Source organism: Electrophorus electricus, chromosome 4 (assembly GCF_041902795.1).
Source record: "Electrophorus electricus isolate QZ-2024a chromosome 4, ASM4190279v1, whole genome shotgun sequence".
NCBI lineage: Eukaryota > Metazoa > Chordata > Actinopteri > Gymnotiformes > Gymnotidae > Electrophorus > Electrophorus electricus.
Window position 1 is genome coordinate 458,044 of NC_137500.1, and position 18,628 is coordinate 476,671.

An 18,628-nucleotide genomic window follows, 5' to 3' on the forward strand; every position below is an offset into this window, starting at 1 on the left:
GTAGGTATCTGTAAGTTTCAGATGGCACTCATCTGAAATCTGATCATTGCTGGAGAGTAAGTACTTCCATACTGTACTTAAATACAATTTTGAAGTATTTGTCCTTAAATAATTTTTTTTGTGGACCTTTACTCAAGAAATTTGAAAATTGCATTTTTAAATTTGGCCAGCTGGCTAGCTAATGTTTTACATAATGTAGCCTATAGTTAACGAGCTAAAAGAAGCAGCTGTGAATGGGATTCGTATCTCCAATAATGACACCTATTATCGGCTGCTGCATATGCCTGCATATTAAAGGAGAAATGGGACAGAGGTGAAAAAGCTTTACAAATGTAGCGTTAAACTCACTCTGTAGTGTTAAACTGACAGTATACTGGTTTTTAGAAACAGGTTTTGGGTCATTACAAGAACACGTTCCTTGTAGCTGAATCACACTCTCCTATGACAGTATGTGATCAGCATTGCAGTTTATCTGAGCAACAAACACTTTCTTAGTGGTCTGTGGTCCAACTATCACAGCAAGACTTGAGAATGGTGCCACTCACGAATACTGTCATCACTGCACGTGCCAGCAGTGGTCCTGTGCTTACAAACCGATCACTGGCCAATGGGGCAGAGGTTCGTTAACTGCCCATACCAGCAGATGGGTTACACTTTGTACATTTAGACTTATGACACGCACCCAGAAGCAGCTAATGAGTCTATCTGCCAAGTCAAAACAAGACCAGAGTTATTTTCATTACACCACTCTGAGACAAAACAAAAATAAAATGATTAGGTAAAACAGCCTACTATGTGGAGTCATTGTGTTGCCCACTTTATCTAAAATGTAAAAAAAAGTAAAAGCAATTTAATTAAACAGAAAAAAGTACAAAGTCCAGCATCCAAGAGGGCAAACAAAGCAAAGAGAATAAACAAATGTTCCAATAAATAGAACAATTCAGATGACTAAAGGCTTGTGGTCACAGTGGAGAAACACACAGAAAGAACATGGGGATTTACACAACAGTTCAAAGGAATTCTGCCATCACTGTCTTCTCACATCGTTTGTATTATTTGATGACCTACTTTGTTACTGAGATTCACAAAAGGTGAAGCTCAGGTTTCTTCTGCCTCAGTCTGTGATGCAGAATTCAGCACATCTCATTGACCTGCACTCTCATTAGTCTCTTGGTCACGTGCTGCGATCTTGCCCCGGGACGGGGAGGGACGAAGGGCGCAGGGGGAAGGGCGCGGGAAACAGCTCCTTCATTTCTCAAATTAAGAATATAAGGCAAAGAATGTGTTACATCCCATAAAGAAATGATATGAAGAAGGAGTTACAAGAAGCCAAGTATGCAAACCCTACAGTATAGCAATCCAACTGAGGCGCATCAACATCAGAAATCTCCTTTATTTATACCATGCTACACTTTCACAAACATGTTCTGTGAAAATCAGACTGTGCTAGGGCTCTGTTCTTTAAATCAAACAGGGTGTCCACTCACATCTGATTGTCATCCCGTTCACTGACAACACCTGACTCACATTTCATTTTCAAATTACCTGCTAATCCTAAAGGTTCACATACTTTTGCCACTCACAGATGTGTAGTATTCATCATTTTCCTCAATAAATGAGACAGAATAATATTTTTGTCTCATTTTTTGATTTGGTTCTCTTTATCTACTTTTAGGACTTGTGTGACAATGTGATGAAGTTTTAGGTCAAATTAATGCAGATATGTTGAAACTTCTAAAGGTTTCACAAATTTTCAAGCACCACTAAGTCAGTTGCTGTGGTTTCTATATGTGTCCACTTTCAAATAATACCACTCACTGTTGATTGAGGAATGTCTAGAAGAGTAGAAACTTCCCAATGGACTTGTTGCATTGGTAGCATCCTATTACAGTGTGGTGCTTGAATTCAGCGAGCTCTTTAGAAGTTCTTTCACAATTGTTTGTAAAGGCAGACTGTATGACCAGGTGTCAGATTTTATACACCTGTTGCAATGGGACTGAATGAATAACTAAGGGGTGTGTCCCCATACTTTTGTCCATATAATGTATATAAGACATTTATTTCAAGAATTGTATACTTGTATCCAATTATGTATTTAAAATACAAAATGATTGTCACTTTTTTGGCTCAGAAATAAACATAAAATAACAACTAATGTTTAAGCAACATTAACAATCCAATTCAAGTTTACATTTATGGCATTTAGCTGACATTTTTATCCAAAGTGACTTACAATTAAGACTGAGTACAACTTCAGCAACTGAGGGTTAAGGGCCTTGCTCAGGGGTCCAACAAAAGTTACCTTGCGTGTTAATTTGAAAACATACCTCACACCTTTTACCTCACCATTTGTGTTATTTATGTAGTATAACTGGTTACTTAGCAAAGACCACAGGCATAAGTTAGCTTTAGAGGGATACGTGTTACGTTTTGAGGTTTAACATACCAGATTTCAATGACATTCTTGTTCTATTCCAGTGGTAGCTAGATCAGGAGTGTCAAACATATCCCCCATGGCTGGACTCAGCCAGATTACTGTTCTAATGTGGCCCGCCAAATGATTCTAGTGTGTTATATATTAAAATTACTTTGTGGACCATAATTAAATGGGAAGATCCCACAATACAAATGGAATTAAGATAGTCTCTGTTATTTCACAAAGAGGCAAATTAACAATTGTCACACAGTAATATGACACAGCACTTTGTGCCTTCTAGGCAAAGCAGGCCTTAACCAGTGTGGTGCCTTAACCAAGATATTGGCTGCTTCATCTTTGCATCATTCATTCATCAATCATCGTGTTGATACACCCAGACAGACACTGCACAGTATGATAGAAACAAACAAAAAAATGGCATTAAATAGCAAAACAGTAAAAACAGTATTAAAGAAACAAGTGACAAAATATAAAACAATATAAATACAGTATATTTATATTCTTGGTATTTCAATACATTAATAAATAAAAGATGCTGATGGAAAAACCCAACAACACAACCACATGAAACCACATTATAGACTGTAACATTATAAACACAACCACATGAAACCACATTATAGATTAACATTATAAACACAAACATTAAACCACATTATAGATTAACTTTATAAACACAACCACATGAAACCATATTATAGACTATAACATTATAAACACAAACACATTAAACCTCATTTGACCTGAGTGCCGCAGGGCGCGGGGCAGGACGCACAGTCTCCCTTAACGTTGTGAAACATTTAATGACATTAAACATACAACAAGGGTGGCACTCATGCATAACACTGATGGAAAACATGACTGGACACTTAATGTTAAACGTAGAACACCTATACATTAATAACAGTAATAATAATACACAATACAACGTTATGGCTATAATGATCAGAATTAACACACAGCAACAATGACCAACACCAGTGCATACACTGACAGGGGTTTAAATAGACAAACAAACAACAGTAAACCTTGTGCAGGTGTGTGCAATCCCAGCAGGCATGGTTACAAAATGCATGTGAATCCCTCTGCACATGGTGGGCCATATCACGTGACTCATGGGGGAAGGAGTGTTCCGTGACAACATTATAGACTATAACATTATAAACACAAAAACATGAAACCATATTATAGACTATAACCTTATAAACACATACACATTAAACCACATTATAAATACAAACACATTAAACCTCATTATAGACTATAACATTATAACATTACAAACACAAACACACTAAACCACAGTACAGAATATAACATTATAAACACATACGCACTAAACCACATTACTCCCTCATGGAGTCTGTTTCTAACAGTTTGAACAGAAATATCCACACAGTAGTCTGCTGGACGTCATTTTGTTGGGGTCTGGAAGTTCTCCTCCTGTTCCTCCTCAGACACAGGAGCAGATTCTGGTCCTGCTGCTGGGTTGATGGCCTTCTACAGCCCGTCCAGCTCTCCTCGTGTAATACACTGATACTGCAGCACTGTTTGTTTACTCATTGGTCCTCCTTAGAGGATCATGACAAAAACAAACTCCTGGTTCAGTGTTTGACCCTGATATAAAATGCTTGCAAGCTGTGATTTTTTTCATGCCAAGCCCAGTGTCAATCTGGTCTAAACATGATCCAAGTCCAGTCTGAATTTGGTCTAAACCCAGTCTAAGTCCAGTGTAAACCTGGTCTACACCCAGTCTAAGTCCAGTGTAAACCTGGTGTAAGCCCAGTCTAAGCCACATTTCAGCAGACTCCTGTTAACAGTGTGTGGATGAAGGACTTCATTCATCCATGTGTAACCCACTCGTTCTTCCTTGTTTACACACACCTGACTCACTGCATTTCATAATCATTTATCCATCATGTATAAGTCATGCATTATATCTGACTTTTTTACTAATTTCATACAGTCCTGAAGGCTTTTAAAAACCTTTTTGAGGCTTGGTCATTATACGAGTGAGGTTTGGGGTATATCTGTCTCTTACAGAATGGTGGCTGAAGTTGTGATGTACCAGGATGTACAAAGGATGTGAGGGATGGTACAGGTGAGAAATCGTTCAGGTAAGAGGGGGAAGGGCCATTTCTATTAGGGTTTTAAATCTGATGCAGGGACAAATATTTTGGCAAGGACTGCAATCTAGATCTTGTTACACACACACCCTTCCTGATTTTCTTTTGTGTTTTATAGCTTGGTTGTTTTGTAAACTTATGGGTCAAGAAAACTCTTCAAACCAGGAACTACATACATTTCTTAATATCTAGTAACAACAAAAAGACGGAAAGCATCCAAGGACTTTCTATTCAAGCTGTCAGTAAGTTCACAAGTGTTATTCTTCTGGTGTAATCTATTTAATTCAAAGTAGCTAAAGATTTTTAGTTTATTTTAGTGTATATCTTGCAGGCAATAGGATTTAGGTAAAAATTACCTCACTGGTCAGCTCACCCACTATGTTCTGATTGGTTAACTGTGAGACCATTGATATTCACAAAAAGCTAAATATCTAAAAGTAAAGGAAAAAACAAACAACAGGTCTGCTTTACTTTTTGAAAGGCACGCTTGTAAATGAATTAGTGAATATTTAATTGATTTAGTCCTGAGATAGATCTGCTTGTTTTCTGCATAGTAATGGAAATCCAATTTGAAACTGAAGGGGGAGAATTTAGATATTAAACAGGAGGGAGCCCAGGACTGATCCTTGTGCAACCCTTCAAGTGGCAACAGAGGTGGAGGAGGTGTGTTCAGATAGAATGATAAACTGCTTTCTGTCAGATGAACCAGTCCAGCCTTGACAAGAGAGAGATTACCTTAGCAGTGCATACTATAGGCAGATACATGTTTAGATTTATTGGACAGATGTTTCATTTGACAACCAACCTGCTTCACAGCATGTAATTCATTAGTACGAGGAACTAGTGAGACAGATTTAGTTATCACCAGAGCTAATGTAACCCCCCCTAAATGTCATGTGAGTTAAGGGTTAAATGTATTGATTAGTGCCCCCACTGTTCAGTGAGTGAAAGTTTTCCTCACCACGTTGTCATTTCTTCCGCTCGTGGATGAGAGCGCAGGGAAACTCCACATTGATATTTTTCTTTTGAGAGTGCACTAAAGAGTTGCTTTAGAGCAAAGTGCATCAAATGATCAGAAGAGTGCTCAGAGCTCTTACCAAAAGTTATCAGCTTGTTTAAATGGTATACAGCCATTAATGCGTTTAGCCCAGGTAAGTTTGTTAGCCTTTTCACTACCCTGTGACGCAGTTGGTTTATTTGGATGTGGTTACAATACAGAAATACAGATAATAAGCTAATTACCCCTGGTATATTGGGTTGAGTATTTTTGTAGGTAATAAAACCCAGTCGGGGGTGGGGTGGGGTGGTTATTTGTTCTTATTACTTTTATTTTTAGTAAAGTTCGATAGCTAAGCAGATACTTTTTGCTAATGATGGTGAGTCTACAGTTTCATATGTGACTTTCAAACACTGAAATGTAAAACCAGTTCGGAGAATTGTGAAAAAAGATCTGTGTAATGTCTGTGTATGGAAATTTACCAAAGTGAGTTTGTTTGTTGTAGCTTACGTGTTGGCTAATATGCTCAGAGTCATGTTTTTTTTAATTTTATTATTATTATTATTATTTTTTTTTTTTACAGAAATCCTTTGTGTCATGTTAGTGCCTTGCTGAGAAAGTTACAGAAGCTGCACTTTAGCTGCACTGATGATTGTTTTATTTTTGTGCTTTGAGAGTGATATGTAACATTTCCTTCTGCACTATGCAGACTGGGTTTTTTTTGGAGAGATTTTGTTTGGGAGAGTCAAATTTGGATGCAGATCTAGTGATCGAGAGAGATATGGCGAGCCAGTGAAGCCATGAACTTCTTGGTCCATTAACAGGATTTTGAAGGATTTAGTTTGAAGGATGAAGTTTGGGGTATGTGCAAAAAAGTCTGTGTGTATGTGACATTGACTGATATTGATGACATACTTGTCTCTTTTGCTAAGTATGGGACAGTGATAAAAATAGGAAGGGTGGGAAAAGCAGGTTCAGGGAATATTGATACTGAGGAGCCCATAGCATTCTTACAGCCTAACTTTCCTTGCTGTAGACTGGCTTCCCTGAAATCAAGCAGTTATTGATACTGCTGCCATCTGCCCTAAATTGCCAAAACAGACCAAAGCCACCAGGAACACTGTTCCTCCTGTCTCAACCCATGTCCTCATGCCACCTGAAGTACAACGCATAGTAGTGGAACATGTGATCAAAAATGAGGCTTTGGCAAATAACCAAGGGTCCAAATGGTTAAAGTCATTCTCAGGGTGTGTCCCAAAACTCCCAGGAGAAGCAGATTTTGAAACTTGGCGTCTCCATGTTGAGTTGATGTTTCAGGATTGCCTGCCTAAGGGCATATACTGCAGAAAGATTTTGGAGAGTCTTCTTCCTCCAGCTTCAGATGTGAAATAGCTGGGGTTTACATGCATGTCCTCATGAGTATGTGAAACTTCTGGATTCACGCTATGGCCTTGTGGAGGATGGAGATTAAATATGTCAGATTTCACTCATCAAAACTTTGAAGAAAATCAGATGCTTTTTCACCTGAGACTCCAAATGCTTCTCAGTTCTGCTGTAAAAAGAAATGGCATAAAAGCAGCAGATATAAACAGACAGTTGCTTAGGCAATTTGTATGTGGTTGTTGAGACCAGTCACTGCTTTTAGGCTTACACCTTGAGTCAAGAACTGATGATCCCCTGATTTTGTAGAGCTTCTGCTAAAGCTGCATACAGAAGAAGATAGAAACTGTCAAACTTGACAGATTACAGGGACACATGGGTAGCTCAAAAGTCAAGACGATCTTGAATGTCCATTCGGTGAAGGAATTCACCTCACATCCCAACATGCTTGCTAGAATTCTGCAGGTTTACATGGCAGAAACAGATGAATTGAGAAAACAAGTCACTGATTTGAAGATGAAGCTGAGTTCCAAAAAGTCTAAGGAGGAGTCAAGGTGTGCATCCAGTAAAGCTAGAATAAGTGCAGAACAGACAGCGAATGCAGACATCCAAGTGCATCAGACAGCAATTAAATCTCAGCCACAGCCTAAAGCTTGGTTTAAGTGCAGTGATGATGGTCACATAGCAAGAAAGTGAGAACTCTCCAAACTAACAGTCAGACAAGAGGAATGAAAAATGATACATGTCCAGCATTTTAATTGGGCCTGGTGGCAATAGAGGGACATATTGAGACCCAGACTTCAAATAAGAGTCCCACCCTATCCCATGTTGTGTCTGAAATTGGAGTTGAGACTGACCCTTGCAAGATCACTGCCCTTACTACCTGGCCGAGATCAAACAACCTTAAAGAGCTAAAGTCCTTCCTAGGATTTGTGGGGAGGTTTGTGAATGACTATTTGAAGATCTCCAAACCTCTAAATGGCCTCACTGCAGATTAACTTCCCCCAAAGAAATCCCCCAACTCAAAATGTATTAAGTCTAAAGTACAGTCTTCTTTCAACTGGAAGCAACCTTTTAATAAGAGGTGGACTGTTGAATGTGAGAGTGCATTTCGAACTCTGATTGAAATGCTGACTTCTGCTCTTGTTTTAGGCTTTGCAAATCCAGAGAAGCCAGACATCTTCCACACAGATGCAAGTTTACATGTTCTTGGTGCAGCATTAGATCAGGAACATGATGGTCAGCTTCGAGTTATTGCTTATACAACCCAAGGGCTGTCAATATTTGAAAGAAGATATCCTGTATACAAACTTGAGTTCCTAGCTCTCAAGTGGGCAGTGACTGACAAGTAGTTTGACTACATTAACAGTGCAAAGTTTGCTGTCATGACAGACAAAAACCCCTAACCTGTTTTGACATCTGCAAAGCTGGATGCTGCAGGACACAGATGTCTTGCAGTCCTTTCCAGTTTTGATTTTACCATCCGGTATAGGGCAGGAAAGAAAAACCAGGATGCTGATGGTCTTTTTAGGAGGCTACATGCACCTGATGCTCAAGACAGTAGTGCAACTGATGGTGACGATCGTGTCAAATGATTTGCTGCCTGATTTGTGGAAGCAGGAGCTGAGCCAATATATCCTGAAGCTGCTGTGAAAGCTGTCTGAGAGAGATTCCAGGCATGCAATAGTGACAATGTCTGTGATGCACCTGTTACTGTTGAATGTCTTGCGATGGATGAAAATGCTATATAGGTTGAGTTTGTCCACTCTGATCTGTTTCCTGGTTCAAACACCACGAATGTCTCAACAGGATTGGCCTCTTGAACAATGGAATGATCCTGTAGTAGGTAGAGTTATGGATATAGCTAAATCACAAAGGGTTCCTTCATACAGGGCAAGGCAACGAGAAGATAGGGAAGTCCAGCTAATGCTGAGGGTAGTGGACCGACTCGTCCTGAGTGATGAAGTCCTATACTGTAAGTGGACCATCAGAGGAGAACGCAGCTTCCAACTTGTCCTTCCCAAGAAGTTCAGGGATGTGGCTCTTAAGGGTCTTCATGATACCTGTCATACCACCCAACCCCCTGATAGACTACACGACCCGGCAGGCTGTTCGTCGTCTGGCTAACAACTCATCCAACCATGAACGTCCAATTAGATCCTCATCACCAGAGTATGGAAATCGCCTGTGTTCACTTAGGATTCTGTATATAAGCCTGTCTAAAGCTACATTACATTGTGAAGTATTGCCACCAGTATTAGTCTGAGCATACCGAGCATTTATTCCTTGATTACCTTTCTGTGTATCGACTCTAGTTTTCGTGTTTCTCATCTCTGATTTTTGCCTGCCCCTTTTGGATTTATCTGCCTGGTTTTTGTATTGCTCTTCTGGCTTTTGACTTGGACTGTTTCTTTGTTCATGATTTGGATCATCAAGATGGCGCTGGTGAGGTTGGCTGCTGTCACAACTGCTCCGACCACACTGCACTTTTTTCACTTTTTTTTGCTTTTTTTTAAGCTCTTTACACTACACTATTTTCGCCATCTCTTCTTCCTTTAAAACCCTTCTCTCAGCACCACGATGTGCATTTCATACAGCAGAGATATTCTTATTTCTCTTTGTCTACATAAACATTCACCTCAAGCCGTCTCTAATCCCTGACCCAAGCCAGCCAACAGAGATCCTAAGGGAGAACAGAGGACGCGACGCGAGGAAAAGGCCTCGAGGGAAGCGAGCCAGCGTCAGGAATAGGCTGAGGGCTTGCGCACACCGAGCTCCCTTACCTAGCATCCTGCTAGCCAATGTCCAGTCTCTGGTCAACAAGCTCGACGACTTCCGGGCCAGGATAAAGTTCCAGAGGGACATTCGGGACTGCAACCTCCTCTGCTACACCGAGTTGTGGCTGAACCCAGCGGTACCGAGCCACGCCATCCAGCCGGCCGAGTTCTTCTCGGTTCACCGCATGGACAGGACGGCAGATTCGGGGAAGTCTAGAGGAGGTGGAGTGTGTATGATGGTAAACAACAGATGGTGCAACAATGCCAATATTGTTACTCTCACCCGCTCCTGCTCACCCAACCTGGAGCTGCTCGCCCTCAAGTTTCGTCCTTTCTACCTTCCTTGGGAGTTCACTTCGGTCATCATCAACACCGTGTACATCCCACCTCAGGCCAGCATAGACACTGCACTGGGGGAATTTAATTGGGCTCACACAGTTTCAGGCACAACATCGGGACGCTGCACTTATCGTGGTTGGGGATTTCAACAGCGTTAACCTCAAGCGTGCAGTGCCAAACCTTTACCAGCACGTAACCTTCCCCACCAGGGGAAATGGGACACTCGACCACTGCTACACCCCATACAAGGACAGCTACAAGGCACTAGCTCATCCACCGTTTGATAAGTCGGACCACACCCCCATCTTCCTCCTACCAAAATATAAACAAAGGCTGAAACGGGAAGCTCCAGTTCAGAGGGAGGTTGCGCGCTGGACAGACCAATTGGTGGACGCTCTGGATGATGCAGTCTGGGACATGTTCCGGCGCAGCACTGATGATGTCAGCGAGTTTACGGAGGCAGTAGTAGGGTTTATTGGGAAACTGGTGGACAACACGATTCCAAGAACCACCATCAAGAAGTTTCACAACCAGAAGCCCCGGGTGGACAAAACCATCCACGAGGCTCTGAACTCTCACACTGCTGCCTACAACGCGGGCATCATCAGCGGGAACATGGACGAGTACAAGTCTGCGGCATACGGAGTGCGCAGGGCGGTGAGGGAGGCGAAGTGGTGCTATGGGAGGAAACTAGAGACACAGTTCCAGCAGAGTGGCTCTAGATCCCTGTGGCAGGAACTACGGAAGATCACGGACTACAGGAGCCCACTCTCCGGACTGATGAGTGCGGATGAGTCTCTGGCGAACAAGCTGAACACATTCTTCGCTCGCTTCGAGGCTACATCTAGCAGTGCTAATGCTAACAGCGCTGACGCTAACAACGCAAATGGTGCTATAGGCACAGCCAGCAGCGCATGCGCAGAGCCCACCATAGAACAGCGCCCCCTCATCATCACGGAGAGTGACGTGAGGAGTGTTTAAAAGGGTGAATACCAGGAGGGTGGCAGGACCAGATGGTATCTGCAGGAGAGTCCTCAAAGCCTGCGCAGACCAGCTAGCCTCGGCATTCACCGACATCTTCAATCTCTCCCTTACGCTCGGTATCGTCCCATCCAGCTTCAAGTGTTCCACCATCGTTCCTGTCCTGAAGAAACCTCGACCCTCCGGCCTCAATGACTACCACCCTGTTGCCCTCACATCAGTCGTGATGAAGTGCTTTGAGAAGCTAGTCAGAGATTTCATCACATCTTCACTGCCAGCCTCCATGGACCCACTGCAGTTTGCATACAGCCACAACCGCTCCACTGATGATGCAATTGCACATCTGCTCCACACCACACTGACCCACCTGGACAAAGGGAGGGGCAATTATGTTAAAATGCTGTTTGTCGACTACAGTTCGGCATTTAACACCATCATCCCCTCCCTACTCACTACTAAGAGGATCTAGGACTGCATACATCCCTGTGCGTCTGGATCTCCAACTTCCTAACAGACAGACCACAATCAATACGGGTGGGCAACTGTGTCTCATCCACCCTCACCCTCAGAACTGGGGCTCCTCAGGGTTGTGTCCTAAGCCCCCTGCTCTACTCACTGTACACCTACAACTGCACAGCCACTTCCAGCTCCACCATCATTGTCAAGTTTGCTGACGATACCATCGTCATGGGCCTGATCTCGGACAACGATTAGAGGGCCTACCTGGAGGAGATTAAACACCTGGAAAACTGGTGCCAGGAAAATAATCTCCTCCTAAACATCAGCAAGACAAACGAGCTGATCATGGATTGCCAACCTGTGAAGATCAGTGGAACCACGGTGGAGAGAGTAGATAGTTTCAGGTACCTTGCTGTTCACATCTTGCAGGACCTGTCCTGGTCCCGCCACACCAACTCCCTGGCAAAGAAGGATCGTCAGCGTTTTTACCACCTCAGATGCCTAAGAGACTTCAGACTGCCCTCCAAGGTACTACGGAACTTCTACACTTGCACTATCGAGAGCATCCTCACGGGGAACAACACAGTCTGGTTTGAGAACAGCACCAAGCAGGACAGACAAGCACTTCAAAGGGTAGTGCATTCAGCAGAGCACATCACTCATACGGAATTACCTGACTTGCAGAGCATCTATTACAAGCGGTACCAGACCAAGGCCAGGAGGATTGTGAAGGACCCCACCCATCCCAACAATAGGCTCTTCTCTATGTTGATGTCAGGGAAGTGCTTTCGCTCCCTGAAGACCAAGACAGAGAGACTAAAGAGGAGCTTCTTCCCACAGGCCATTCGGGCCCTGAATGAGGGAAACTGATAAACTGTGGGGACCACCACCACCACCATGTAACTAAATATTCAATTGTAAGCTGGAACTGTACATTGTGTACATACATTTATACATATCCATATGTACATTGTGTATATAAACATATTATACATATATTGTACATACATTGTTAATATTTTATATATATATTATATATAGATAGATATATATTTCCCTATACACCCCTGTTTTTTTCTCCTCAGTTTGGACAGAGCACTCTCAAACCATTTCACTGCGAGTTATACTGTGTATGTATGTGACAAATAAACCAAACTGTAGAACCTACTCAGCCAAGACCCCGAGGAGTATGGCGTGTCCTCCGACACTTGAGACAGAAGAGGGGACTGATCCACCAAATCAACATCTGGAAGAGATAAGAGGGAGACACCCAGTTCCTGTATGTGAGACAGTTGAGTACCATTCCCCCCGTACTACATCCTGGGTAGAGACCATTGAAATTCCTCTGGGAAGAGACCAAGTACTTCCCACCATTGAGGATTATCCCAATTCAGAGGGCGAATCAAACATCAGATGTTTAGTCTGCCATGGAGGTTGGGTGGAAGGAAGAGTCCTTCCCAAGGGATGAGAAATTCGTAAAGTCTGACTTAAACCCAGAAGCACATGCATATCATCCTCAAGTATAACCTATAAAGGATGATCAACTGGGCAGTCTGGTTCAACAGTCAGTCGATGACACAACCAGTATCGTAGCCCCATCAGCACAGAGAGTTAGTCAAGACATAGAAAGCAAGGCAGAAACTACGGATCTTGATGAGCTCGGCTACAAAGTGGAAAAGGAACCTGAACCTACAGCCACTCAGTTACTAGGAGGAGGTTTGGAACCTAGGAGGTCCACATGATCGAGAATGGCTCCAGACAGACTGTCTTACGAACCCTTAGGAAATCCCTTGGTCCTAGTTATACTTGTCATAAGGCATTCTCCCATGCTCTTGACTATGACCTGGGGCCAAATATTAGTTATTTAATACCTTTTTAAACAATTTAAGATGAGTTTCCTACCTGTAAGGGCGCATGCAGATTTAGGGGGGAGGATGTAACCCCCCCTAAATGTCATGTGAGGTAAGGGTTAAATTTATTGATTTATTGATTAGTGCCCCCACTGTTCAGTGAGTGAAAGTTTTCCTCACCACGTTGTCATTTCTTCTGCTCGTGGATGAGAGCGCAGGGAAACTCCACATTGATATTTTTCTTTTGAGAGTGCACTAAAGAGTTGCTTTAGAGCAAAGTGTATCAAAGGATCAGAAAAGTGCTCAGAGCTCTTACCAAAAGTTATCAGCTTGTTTAAATGGTATACAGCCATTAATGCGTTTAGCCCAGGTAAGTTTGTTAGCCTTTTCACTACCCTGTGACGCAGTTGATTTATTTGGATGTGGTTACAATACAGAAATACAGATAATAAGCTAATTACTCCTGGTATATTGGGTTGAGTATTTTTGTAGGTAATAAAACCCAGTCGGGGGGGGGGGGGGGGGGGTTATTTGTTCTTATTACTTTTATTTTTATGTTAAGTAAAGTTCGATAGCTAAGCAGATACTTTTTGCTAATGATGGTGAGTCTACCGTTTCATATGTGACTTTCAAACACTGAAATGTAAAACCAGTGGGGAGAATTATGAAAAAAGATCTGTGTAATGTCTGTGTATGGAAATTTGCAGAAATTAGTTTGTTCAGTGTAGCTTACATGTTGGCTAATTTGCTCACAGAGTCTTTTTTTTTTTTTTTTTTTTACAGAAATCCTTTTTGTCATGTTAGTGCCTTGCTGAGAATGTTACAGAATTTTAGCTGCACTGATTGTTTTATTTTTGCACTTTGAGGATGATATGTAACATTTCCTTCTGCACTATGCAGAATGTTTTTTTGGACAGACTTCGTTTGGGAGATTTGAATTCGGATTCAGATCAAGAGAGATATGGAGAGCCAGTGAAGCCGTGAACTTGTTGGTCCTTGCGCTATCTAGCTCCATAGACTGTAGGAGTCTAAAGAAAGAGACAGGCATTGACGATCTTACAAGTGTTTTTTTTTTTCTGGACACACACACACACACATATAAGGGAGACTGCAGTTAAAAGGGACTGTACTTGAAATTTTTACAGAAGAAAGGATAAGACTACCTGGGTAGCAACTTTCATTTCTTTTGTTCTTTTTTTTCCAGAATTGTACAGCTATTATTGTTGTCTTAATACATCTTCTAAATCCAGACTTGCTTCTTTGCTGTTTAAACCCTCCCACCAAACCTAGGAAAGGCCTGTTGAGGATTACTCATCTTGGTTGATGTAACTCCCATCCGCACCACAGTAGGGTTACACTAAGTTACGGAGAGACTCAGAAAGAGCAGCATTAACTGTAGCATGATCTTCAGGAGAGGGAGGCCAGTCATACCAATCACATGCCAATCACAATGATGGGCCCATAAGACCACACTCGCCAAACCATATTTTTATTAAAATATTAGTTTTCTTGAGCTATTTAAATTATCATTGTTTGATTGGTTTATTTCAAACAGGTGAAAGTTTGTAAATTTTGCTAATAAACCTACTTTGCAGTGGGGTTTGAATAATTTTGACTGCAAATGTATGTGATAGTCATGATCAGGACAGTAGAGCTGTACTGAGAGTTCCTCCTTCATGTGTATTCATTCACCCTTCATACCTTTCTTCTTTGAAGAAGATAATTACACTCAAACCCTTTAAAATCTATGCATGGTCTCTCCCCAACACTGAAAAATCAGTTGATTTTTCCACCAATAAATTAAAACATGCTTTAAACATTTGGTGGTTTCCCAAACTAGAGAAACACTTAACGTATCTTATTTGTCTCCCTCCTAAAGGTTGAGCGATGACACCAAAGATGCCCTCTGGACATCGCCAGCACATCATTGTAGGGCTTGTTCTGTTGGTGTGTTTCTCTGCTGTATTCTTCATATACTACAAACCAGCCATCAGCTGGCTGCCATGTTCTAGATCAGAGCCCACACCAGACACCTGCAAAGACGCATGCCTTAAAGTTCTTAAAGGTGAGAAGGCTGCTCAGGTTGGAAAAGACAACACACACAATGTCAAAGACATGGTGGTTTTAATCTGGTCATGGCCTTTTGGTTTCCAATTCAATCTGGAATCCTGTGGTTCAGAGTTTGGCATCACAGGTTGTCATCTAACAGCTGACAGAAATCAGCTGAATAAAGCACATGGGGTCATGTTTCATCTTAGAGACATCGGTGGTGAATTGTCATACCTGTTGACGTTGTCACGACCTCCACTACAGAAATGGGTCTGGATGAACATGGAGTCTCCAGCCAATTCACCACAGTTGCCTGGTGCAGATGATCTATTCAATCTGACATCAAACTATCGAAGAGACTCAGATATCTGGGTGCCTTACGGACAACTCGTAGAAGCGTCTGAAGAAGACAAGGCTTTTCAAATACCAATGAAGGATAAACTGGTCTGCTGGATAGTCAGTAACTGGAACAACAATTACCAGCGAGTAAATTACTTTAATGAACTGAGCAAATATATTAACATTGAGGCATATGGGCGACACTTTGGTAAGTATATTAACGATGAAGATTATGTTAAAATTATGTCCAGCTGTAAATTCTACTTAGCCTTTGAGAACTCAATCTATAAAGACTACATGTCAGATAAGCTGTATCATCCAATGAGATATGGCACGGTACCTGTGGTTCTTGGCCCACCCAGAGAGAACTATGAGGAATTTGTACCTGGGAATTCCTTCATCCATGTGGATGATTTCGGATCCCCTCAAGAACTGGCAGATCATCTCAAATTACTGGACCAGAACCAGGAGATGTATGAACAATACTTCACCTGGAGAAAATATTTCACTGTCAAGGGCTCTGTGTTTGGTCTGGAGCACGCTTGTCGTATTTGTGAGCATTTAAAAAAGAACAAGAACTTCAGAGTATTTAAGAATATTAACAAATGGTATTGGGGTTAGCCGAGTTGAAGCAACATGAATTCTGAATTCAGCTTATAGGCAAAACTTAAATACTGGAACGTTAAGAAATGCCGATTAATAAAAGTGTATGTTCATCAATTTGTGCAAAGAGATTCAAAGCATGAATGCTGTATTTGACATGTACATGTAGTAGAAATATTTCTGTATATTTTGTGGATTGGTTGGTGTAAGGAGTGGGATGGGAGATGTGTGTTGGTACCATTGATGAACTGATTTTCCTATTTGGATAAAAATGTTTAAATCAACCAATCAATCCATCAATTCATCAAAAGGCAACTTCAGAAATGTTTTGAAAAATAAAAGCCAAAATCACAGTAATTATTGTTCACAAAGCCTTTGTCAGTTAAACAAAATGTAGCTGAGGTGAACCTTTTACATATGCAGTTTGATATTCCCATCTGATGTTTTTCTGTTATCCCAGTGCCTGCCCAGGTTTGTTCCAGGTACTCCAGTCCACACCAAAGACTACCATCACTGTACTGATGTGTTTTATTAAGAGATTTTCAGAAAGATTGTTAGAATTAAGTTATGAAAATTTTCAGATCATGTAATAGTTTTGTTTTGTCTGTAATCAATAATGCAGAAAATACCATATAGACAAATCCAGGGTTAGGTTAGTTTAATGAATGCATACAGTTTAATATAGAACAATTATTAATTCAAATATTTTATGGCTGTTTTTCAAACATAGAAGAACTGATGTGTGTCTGCTGAGGCTAACTGATCATACTTTATAATTTTACTCTATTTATTCAGTTATGAATTTGTTTGTTTTTGTATGTGTTAATAGTATAGATATTTAATATTTAAATATTCATTTAGTTATTAAACTACTGGAAACAAAACAGTGTTTCTTCTTTTTATTTTGGAGATTCCTCTGCGGTATTTACTCTAGCTGGTGGTTTTATTTTAAAGAAGGCCATGATTGAGATTCAAAAGTATGAAAGGGCTTGGAGAGTTTATTTTTAATGCCATGATCAGTTAATGACAAGATTAAATATCTTAGTATTATTTATTAACTTATAAATAAATAAAAATCTTAATGTAATTTTTAAATAGCGGCAGGTGAATTATACACATTAATGGGTTACAGTTCAGGGAGAGTCACTTTCAGTGTAAGTCCATGCTGAATTTTTCGTTTTTAAAAAAAAATAATTTTTTTTTTACACGAGCTACAGAACAAAGTAGTGGACTACTCACCACCCTTGATGTCCCCCGATGTCACCTGCTGTCGCCCACCACACCTCCACCCAGTCAACTACTTCTCCACTGCCCTTAATGGACGTTCTCTTGCGGGATGGGTCTCGGACACATGCATCCCAGCAGGACATGACTAGTACCTCTAGAAAGTTGGCCTAGACATTAATTTATTATTATTTCATTTTTTATTTATTTTCTCTCTTAAAATTATTATTGTGGTGGCCATTGTCAGCCATAGGAGGATGGACTCTCATTTGAGTCTTGGCTCCTCTCAAGGTTTCTTCCTCATGCTCTAGGGAGTTTTTCCTTGCCACGGTCACCCTTGGCTTGCTCACTGGGGGCGTGGACTTGGACATTTGTAAAGCTGCTTTGTGATCTGATGTAAAAAGTGCTGTATAAATACATTTTGATTTGATTTGATTACTCCTACTAAACAAACCCCCCAGAACATGATGTTTACACAGGCCATCTGTATAACAATACTTCTGGTGTAAGACATAGGTGACACGTGCTATGTTAGGAACATTTTATTGCATGAGGCGTCTATAACTAAAGACCCTGAGCAAAAGTAACATGAACAAGCACAGTAAATATTTCAATATTGCATTTGCTCATTTCAAGAGAACGTTATCTATCAGAGTAAAAGCTGTTTTAAATTATTATAACCAGTCCGTCAATGAGATCCTACAAATCTAATGCAAATGGAAGCATGTTCGTAACAAACACAGCCAACACCAGCCTGTCTTCCACCCAGTTCCATCCCCACAAGGGTGTGAACCGTTCCTGAAATACTGCAACATCGAGAGGACGGAATAAGGCCCTATTCCATCTCCCTGCTCCAAAAATATATCTAATATGTTCTCCCCGCATAGGCGATTTTAAACTGATAAGAAGTGATTTTTCCGGGTGAGAAAATGAACTCCAATACAAACTTCCTTGCGTATTCGAGCTTAGCCAAAGGGCGGAGAAGTGATACCAACTAGCTGCCAGAACCATTCAAGGCATGAAGAATCATGTATACGGCTGTGCAACAACTGACCAAGGCTTTCATA

The 18,628-nt window shown here is 41.2% G+C and overlaps 1 protein-coding gene across 1 annotated transcript; it reads left to right on the forward strand.

Moving 5' to 3' along the window:
- Positions 1-4,422: 4,422 nt before the first annotated feature.
- Positions 4,423-17,154, forward strand: LOC113583857 (4-galactosyl-N-acetylglucosaminide 3-alpha-L-fucosyltransferase 9-like). The gene is made up of 2 exons (XM_027020436.3): positions 4,423-4,805; positions 15,226-17,154. Exon 2 carries the CDS (start codon positions 15,234-15,236, stop codon positions 16,353-16,355), a length of 1,122 nt encoding a protein of 373 aa, XP_026876237.1. The 5' UTR covers positions 4,423-4,805; positions 15,226-15,233; the 3' UTR covers positions 16,356-17,154.
- Positions 17,155-18,628: the final 1,474 nt, after the last annotated feature.

What these genes read in the sequence shown, in the direction of transcription:
- LOC113583857 (XM_027020436.3), top strand. Translation starts at nt 15,234, where the DNA reads ATGACACCAAAGATGCCCTCTGGACATCGCCAGCACATCATTGTAGGG.